The 8,730-nt window shown below is 39.1% G+C and overlaps 2 protein-coding genes across 2 annotated transcripts; both read left to right on the top strand.

Annotated features, from left to right (window-relative positions):
- LOC140001009 (cysteine protease ATG4A-like) lies at positions 1-3,765 on the top strand. Its single transcript, XM_072032161.1, has 5 exons — positions 1-152; positions 946-1,047; positions 1,603-1,675; positions 3,013-3,118; positions 3,631-3,765. The coding sequence occupies exons 1-4, from the start codon at positions 92-94 to the stop codon at positions 3,098-3,100; spliced, it is 324 nt and encodes a 107-aa protein (XP_071888262.1). The 5' UTR covers positions 1-91; the 3' UTR covers positions 3,101-3,118; positions 3,631-3,765.
- A 1,126-nt stretch (positions 3,766-4,891) lies between these two features.
- On the top strand, positions 4,892-8,266 carry LOC140001010 (cysteine protease ATG4A-like). The gene is made up of 4 exons (XM_072032162.1): positions 4,892-5,033; positions 6,103-6,159; positions 7,257-7,368; positions 7,639-8,266. Exons 1-4 carry the CDS (start codon positions 4,998-5,000, stop codon positions 7,701-7,703), a joined length of 270 nt encoding a protein of 89 aa, XP_071888263.1. The 5' UTR covers positions 4,892-4,997; the 3' UTR covers positions 7,704-8,266.
- Positions 8,267-8,730: the final 464 nt, after the last annotated feature.

Below are 8,730 nucleotides of genomic sequence, written 5' to 3'. Positions count from 1 at the left end.
GGTGCTGCACCCAGTTGAAAGCCTGCACTGATTGTGATGAACTTTCCTAACAGGAGGCACGGGTCCTTCGTCGGACGCTGGCTGGGGATGTATGCTGCGATGCGGGCAGATGATGCTGGCCCAAGCACTGATCTGCAGACACTTAGGGAGAGGTGAGTGCTGGTCCTGAGGGAACTTCGGTATTGTCTGCAGACGCTTCTTCGTAAGTACTCCATTAAAAGCACAAACCCTGAATTTATTAGTGAGACTTTCTTTGATGCCCTGGTAACAGTTCCTAATGAATCAATTCATATTCAGCTGGGTGAAATCATCCCAGCCTGAAGCAGAGAAATAGGCATAGAAGGAGAACAAATGGGGAATCCTGTCGCCATTATTTTATAAACCTTTTAGTGTAACACCCAAGTTGAGGCCAAGGGAAAACCTGCCACCGTGGGACAGTGCTCTTACCCTTCTCTTCACTACTCACTTGTCAGCAGCACGAGGTCCAAACCCCCCTGGTGCAAGCTCTTAAGTGTGCATGTCACATCCCAGGATGCTGCCAGTGGAGTGTTTGGACTTTCTGTATGGATCTTATGTTGTTATTTAATGGGTGCTTAGAAATCCAACAAGGTCTAAACACAGCCTGTACTTTTAAATAATCTTGGAAGCTCAGAGATACTGGAATGGCTATCAACACGCAGCATGATCCGTCAGAATATGTTTGCAGTTGATGTTTTTGTTTTGTTTTATTTTCCCTGTTTTTACAATCTAGCCTATGATGATAAAGGGCAGCTTGATGATAAATAACAAGCTTGGAATTCTAGGAGCTCTACACAAAATGTAAATATTCGAGATGAATTGAAATGTCTTTTAACATCTCATTATAAAGCTTTCTGCTGTCTAGACATTTGATCAGTGTAATGAAAACGTCACCATTTTTTATTCTATATCAATTTTTCCTTTCAGACTGGCAATGGGAAAAACACAAAAAACAACCAGAAGAATATCACGGAATCCTACGATGCTTTCTCGACAGGAAGGCTTGCTGTTATTCAATCCACCAGATGGGTAAGAACAAACATAAACTTTCAGGTTTTTTCCACTGAAATTTCTACTGTGTTGAATCACTAATTTGCAGTATGTTAATTCATAATTTTAAAAAGTGGATGTGAAGACAATGTGTATGCTTATATAAAAATAAAAAGGTATGCAGATGGGCGCAAAGACTAGTAGTACAGAAACATTCCCTGAGACCTAAATAAAGCCATGTACTAGAATGTAGCTCTTGATAAACTCTGTAAGCCTTGGGTACCAGAGTCAGTAATGTTAGAATAGACAGTCTTGTAGCTTATTGCTGTAATTTGTAATAAAGGGCACTAACATTTGCTAACTTGTAATTCTCGTTATAGTTTAGAAGCCTTTTGTTTATTAAAGAAACTGGCACTCCCTAAGTTTTGAAAAGAGCATAGATTGAGAAAATAATTGTTATTGCTAAATACAGATTGCAGTTACTCTAGAATGTTTGACAGTCACGGTATTTACTGTATATTGTTCCCACATTCTTTATGGTCTCATTTTTCTTTGATTTTGTGTACGTGTGTCTTTTTTTCACTGTGAAAACAGCACAGGTGGGTGTTGGAGAGGGGAAGTCAATTGGAGAATGGTTTGGACCAAATACAGTTGCTCAAGTACTAAAGTAAGTGAGATCATACCAGTCTCATTCAGAACGTACTCCCCTGGGGCAGCCAAGAGAAGGCCCAGGCAGAGTTTTGAAGGCTGCATCTCCCCCTGTCCCACAGTCAGGAATGTACTTGCCATCTATTTACAAGTGCAGCATGGAATGTCATGCCACAGCTCGGTGTGCAGGTACTGAGTTGGGAATGGGTGACCTCTAAATTTTAATAAAGGAAGAGCCTGAGGAGAAGAAACTGCAGGAAAGTCTCCTGCTATGCCGTCTGCATGCCCTCACCAGTCACACCACAGATGTATATTCCTTTCTGCACAGTGGCACAGCTCTGGCAGGTCGAGAGTGCCACCGTGTAGGTCGGAGTGGTGGTGTGAAACATCAGAGAGAAGCCATCTCGGCTGAGGAGGGAACTGAGCTGCAATTCCTCCCTTTCTGAGCAGCAGTTCTGCCAGCAAGGCTACTGGATAAAGATGGGCAGCTCCTCATAGTCTGGGAGCCACACTGAAAGGAACTGAGGCTGCTCAGTTCTCCAGGGGTACGTGGAGGTGTCTTACCTCAGGCAGGGGCTAGGCTACAGGTCCTGCGAGCTCAGCAGCAAGTCTTTGACACCCTGGAACAGGCACATGATCTGAAGAGGGAGGGGAGCTGAAGCATGCCCTGGACTCCAGATCTTTCATGGCCAAGTTTTTCATGGTGAAACGCTCACCCCCATTTCTTTCTGGCTTATTTGAAACAGCTAATTCTGCCAGTGCAGCTTAAGAGTGTAGCTCCCTTCCGCAAAGGTTTGGATTTTGCAGAAGTGGACATAAAACTGTGTGCTGCTGTCTCCCACTGAAGTTTTGGTGCCCCAAACCCTTAGCTGATTTAGCTTTTAATGCCCCATTTCTGCTGTGCACGCAGGCTCAGGCAGAAGTAATTCCACTGAATTCAGTGGAATTTCTTAAGCAAAAAGTAATCTGCAAAACTGGCATAGGAATTTTTTTCTTTTCCAGATGAGAAAAGACACAACTGGGCAAGAACCCATTGCAGAGACTGTCGAGTGCAATAAAAAGTAATAAACTTGATGTAGTTGGACTGTTACTGTCACTGCACTTAGCAGTAAGACAAAACAGTTTGCACATGGTGCAGCGCATATGTTTTTCCTGGTACCACTCAGTACCTATTTTTCTAAAGATATTAAACATTTAATGTTTAAAGTTTTCTTTTTCTTACATGGAGACTTTAAAAAATGCAGAAAGGATGTTTTTTCTTAAGAAAAAAAAATAAATAAATCAAATGGTTCTGAGTGTAAAGCTACCCTTTTGATCCAACTAGTTTATATTAATTAGTACCTTAATGTTTTCTAGGAAGCTTGCTTTATTTGATGAATGGAATTCATTAGCAGTTTATGTATCTATGGGCAATACGGTGGTCATTGAAGACATCAGGAAGTGACACCTCATCAGTTTTCTGGTAACAGTTTCTGATTTGACTCCATTTGCCAGCATGTATCTAAACATGAACAAATACTTGGGGGGCCATGGGTTTGTCTTGCAAGGGTAAGAAGAGGGAAGAAGGACATACAAACTCAGTTGTGTTTTTTTGATCCCTGATGCCAACTTCGTGCTCACATCACTGGATGTGAAGAGCTCCTTGAAGAATTTCTACTGTCATCATTGCTGCCATTTCATTTCTCTGGCGTTTTATAGGCAAAGCTTGACACTATTAATAACATTAATAGGACATGTCACTGCAGTCTTAAATTGTCATCCCCCAATCATTGATCTAACGTCTCACTTGGACGTGCCAGCACATACTGTCTGCTAGAATTACTTCTACTAAATAGCTGTAATTGCCATGCCCGGCTCGTTTTGTCTTGGGTGCCCTATAAAGATCCCTGGCAAACTAGCTTAATTCACTACTGAGAGGAAGATCTGCTTTGTGTTCCTCTGTGCGTTGACTAATTTCTAGTTTTATTCCCGCAGAAAAAATGTGCTGGTGCCCTCCTCAGAGCAGCAGCGCGTCCCACAGCAGTGCACATTTGCACAGAAGTGCTCTTGGCCGAAGCAAGAAGGCAGGAGGACTCTGCACAGGCTGGAAAGCCCTCTTGCTTATTATACCTCTACGACTAGGGATAAATCACATAAATCCCGTATATATTGATGCATTTAAAGTAAGGTTTTCTTTCAGTTCATTGCTCGTTACTGTCAAATAAGTTTGGGTATGTGTGATGTCAGTAAAGAAATGAATTACAATTTCCTTTATTCCTTTTGAACTCCTAGGAATGCTTTAAGATGCCACAGTCTTTGGGAGCATTAGGAGGGAAACCAAATAATGCCTATTATTTCATAGGATTTTTAGGTAAGGAAAAAAGAAACTTATTCCAAATGTGCAGATGATCAAAAGAGAACATTTTTTGAAGGGGAAATAGTAAGGGGTCTAAGCGTGAACCTCTAGAAGTAAAGAAAGATGAGAATAGAATAAAATAAATGAAGAAGCATATCTAAAAGAGTTTAGAAACAGTATGAGATGATCCTTAATAGGAGCAGAAAGTTAACAGCAAAGCTAGGTGTAAAAATAAGTGATGACATCAACAAGAGCAGCATACTAAGAATAGCTGATAGCATTTGACAAGTGTATTGGTCAAATGTCACTTTTATTTTCTTGTATTTCAAAACTGTTTCTGATAGCAGTATCTTTTTCACCTTTTGCATACCTTCTGTTATTAAGTATTGCTCTAATTAATTTAAAATGCATTCCTTCAGATTTCACCCCACTTTGGGCCAAAATTTTGCAACCCTATTTTGTCCTTTTGTAAAACCTAACCTGTTTTAGTTAGGCTTTTTTGTTCCAATTTCTGAATGAATGCCTAATGGGATTACAGATTGCATCTGTGAACATCCTGTACCTTTTAATCTGCCAAATGTTAGTGTTTACAACACTTGAGATTTAAAAAAAAAAAAAAAAAAGTACTGGATCTCACATGGAAAAATAAAAGTATGTGACAAAGATAGAACATAACCAACCAAAAAATTACAGTAATAGGTCACAATAGGAAGTTATACTAAATACCCTGTGGGAAACGTTGTGTCTAAACCTTCCGATTCTCTTAAAGAATCCCTAGCTGGAAAGTCTAGATTATACTGACTGCGATGGCAATCTAATTTCTATTTTACAGTTCTGGACCAAGTGCTTATTAATGTCACTTGCTTATTTTTAACATACGGCTTTTACCCATCCAGGCAATGAGCTGATCTATCTGGACCCTCACACCACTCAAAGCTTTGTAGATTCAGAAGAAAATGGCACGGTTGACGATGAGAGTTTCCACTGCCAGGAAGCCCCACATAGAATGAAGATCATGAATTTGGACCCTTCAGTAGCTTTAGTAAGTGTCAGGAAATCTGGAATGCATGTACTTTATCTCAAAGTAATGTCTCTCTACATTGGTAAGGGCAGCAATGCATCTCCTTGAACAGAACCAAGATCACAAAGCTGTCTTCTGTGATCAACACATAGTAGTTTGTACATAACTACATGGAGAATCTTAGGGCAAGTGGGGAGCTGTCTGTACTGTAGGGAGCTCGCTTTGTTTTCTTTACTGAGCAGCTTTTACTTCTTTCAAGAGGCATTATAATGGTCAGAGCAAGGAACTGAAACAGGTTTACGTGTTTTATTCTATCACTACTTTAGGTTTGGTCACAAACATAAAGTTACTTAAAGACAAGTTACTTAAACTTACTTTATATCATAAGTTGAAAATGTTTAAGTGGAATTATTGTATTTCACCCCAAATTACAAATACAAATGTATTATTTGTAATTCACCCAAAATGTCATGGGGGTAGTGTGGTATTTGAAAAAGTTGGATCTGATCCCATGCCAGTATCCTGTGATTGGGTGATTGGCAGTTGTCACCAGTGGGATGTGTTTCTAAAGCTTTAAACAATCTGTAAAGATACCGGTATCTGTCATTCATTCACATACCTGTTTTTTAATACTGCTGCTTTTTAGAAAGTTTTTTTGTTTTGTTTTGTTTTGTTTTAATACTTAACTACGTAACTGTGCAAAATGTGGCATGATGCAACGAGACAGACAAAATCATAAGGAAGAGCAAATATTTTCAGTATAGATACCAGAATGGAAATGTTCCTTAGGTGGTCCATCATCTACAAGTTTTCAGCTTCTGCTGATACCTGGACTGTAGGAACTGGGTGGCGCTCCATGGAGGAGCACACAGGAGCTGCTGCTACTTTTTGCTTGACTATTTCGTTAGGGGTTTGCAGGGCCTTGTTCTCCCCGTGGGTTCTCTCCCTAGAGCTGCCACATATTTGGAGTCTTATATCTACTGATCGTACAGGGCATTACTGTATCAGAGGTCAAACCGCCTTACCTGCTGGTACCACATACCTACCATCTGCAAAGGTAAAACTCTGTGTGTTTGTTTTTTCCCCTAAGGGCTTCTTTTGCAAAGAAGAATGTGATTTTGATAACCGGTGTAGTCTTGTACAAAAGGTAAGAGTGGGAACTTAGCATCTTGATTTGTTCTTTATAAAGTCTGGTTTTTATTGTCTGTTTTTTGTAAAATTTTCCTTTGCATTTTCCTTTGTATCAATACTACTGAATTGCTAATTGGAAATTGTTCAGCACTTTACCAGCCACAAACCCTGCCAGTTGGAAAATGGGTGTAAACATCCACACTTGAAGGTGTTACTGGGTGACACTTGCTTTTAACTTCTAATTCTCACTAAATGACTAAGGTTTAACTGCCATATTGTAGTGATGTATCAATGATTTGCTTCCTGATCCTTTTTTATTGTTTGACATAATAGATTGCGTGTTCTAATTATGACTGTTAGTCCCTGCTATCTTAAAGATCTGATTCTGTAAGTGCTGCAGGTCTCTAGCTCCTGCTGATCTAGGGAGAACAGAAGGTGCTGGCTGCCACAGGAAACAGACTTGAGGATGTTTCTGCATGCAGCTGTTAAGCTAAGCACCAGACGTCTGAATGTAAAGTACCATCAACCTCTAAGGGCATTTATTTAAAAAAAAAAAATCATCTAAGGAAAACAGTTTGTAAATAACTGAAATACAAGACAGAAGGTAACTTCTCTTTGAAGAGGAATAGCGTTTGGCTTCAGGAACACCTTTTTTCCTGACCAAAACCTGTCCTTCAAAATCTGATGCGTTTTTTTTTTTTTTTCCCCTTTGGAGGAGCTGATAGATCTGTCTTTTGTGCTATTGATCAACAGAAAACTTGAGGAGAGTTCTATGCAAGCAACTTTCTTTTAAAAAGCAGAAAATATTGTACATTCCTAGTGTGCTTGCTACCTGTAAACAAAATTACAGGTTTGCAGATATCAAAGCTGATATCAAAAGATGATAAGACTGATAATTTGTAGTACAGTTCAAGAGATCTGTCTTCCAGATGTGTTTTAACTAGGGATGTATTACAGAGACCATGGTGCTTGGATTTCACAGTATGTCTGTATAAAGACTTTTTTTTCCTGATGGACATGCGTAATTAAAAAACACTTTCAATTAAGCAGACACGTTTTGTGTTTGAAGCGTCTCCCGAGCCAGCTTTTAAAATGAAAGCATTCTGTCCTCAGGAGATTCTAAAGCAGCAGAGTCTACGGATGTTTGAGCTGGTCCAGAAGCACCCGCCACACTGGCCTCCTTTCATACCTCCAACAAAACCAGAAGTGACAACCACAGGAGCAGGTAAGGCACCGATTAAAAGCCTAATTGTGCAATGTTATGTTCCTCGTTAGCAAATAAAAGAATAATCACAGGTAGAATAACTATCCTTTGTGAGTGTCAAGCAATATATAGCAGGCATGTATCCAAACAAGCCATACAATTGCTAGCACAGATTTTTTTTTTCACTCTTACAAAGTACTTTTCTGGAATGCGTCTTTCAAAGTTTTTTTTTTAAGTGAACAAAATCAGGCATGTCTTTAGAAGCATTTTTTTCTTTATCTTTTTTTACAGAACTCATTGAATCTACTGACAAGCTATTTGAATTGGAAGAAGAATTTGAAATCCTGAGTGTGTGAAGGAAACTGTGGTGACTCTTCTGAGTGTTGAATATGTTGGTAATATTATTGCATTGACTTAAACAGCCATGTTAGCCCCGAAGTGCCTGAAATTATGGATAACAGAGCACAGAAATCTAGTAGCATCCAAAACTCCAAGGGCAGTTTAACACACAAGCTTCCCCGGATGGAAAGGCAGTAAGAGATCTTGTGATAAGATGCTTAAAGGGAATCTCTTTTTAACGTACCTTACCTGGAGACAAACGGGCCTTTGAGATTAAGGCAAAAATACATGTATCACTGGGCACCATGTTTGGAGAAAGGGATAACCCAAATGGATATTTCTTGCTCTCATATAATAATGCAATAGTTTAGTTCTTCAAGCAAAACAGTCTTCAGTTCAGGAGGATGTTTACTTCTGTTCCCTCCTGTGGGCTGCGTCATAGGAAAAATACATTGTCTTGTTTAAAAGATCGACTGGATCAGGAGAAAATTGTTTCCTTGTTAAATATTTTAACATGTATTTGAGCAACCAGACTTTATTACAAAAATGTTTCTGTAAAAGGAGCTATGTCTAATGTATACATTTTGCAATAGCCTTCCTGTTTCTGGGAGACCTCAAGAGGAACAGGAGCCTCAAATAGTTGATACAGATCACAACCACTGTTATAGTTATGGTATATTTCACCTTGACCTTAAAATTCAAATGATTAAAACTTAGGTTATTTCTTTCCGAGTTAAAACGAGTCAAAGGTGGTTTAACTGTACCTTATTTATTTTAGAATAGATTTACACAAGTTTCTCTGTTACAGCACTTTATCTGTGCATCTAATAAATTTCTTAAGCTTTTCTTAGGTTGTATGCTGCTATGTTTGGTTAATTTGTGTGAACTAAATATAAACCAGGTTATCTTAAAACTTAATATAGAAGCGTACACAGATTACTGAATTGTTGCTTTTTGACTTCTTGCTTTTTGAAATCTGTTTTGGTAGAAGTGCCTTAACCCTACAGGTTTATCAGAACAGCCTGGGCAGTTTTATTTCTAAGG

The sequence above is a fragment of the Anas platyrhynchos genome, chromosome 36 (genome assembly GCF_047663525.1).
Source record: "Anas platyrhynchos isolate ZD024472 breed Pekin duck chromosome 36, IASCAAS_PekinDuck_T2T, whole genome shotgun sequence".
NCBI classification, from domain to species: Eukaryota; Metazoa; Chordata; class Aves; order Anseriformes; family Anatidae; genus Anas; species Anas platyrhynchos.
This window is presented reverse-complemented; position numbering and strand designations above follow the sequence as displayed.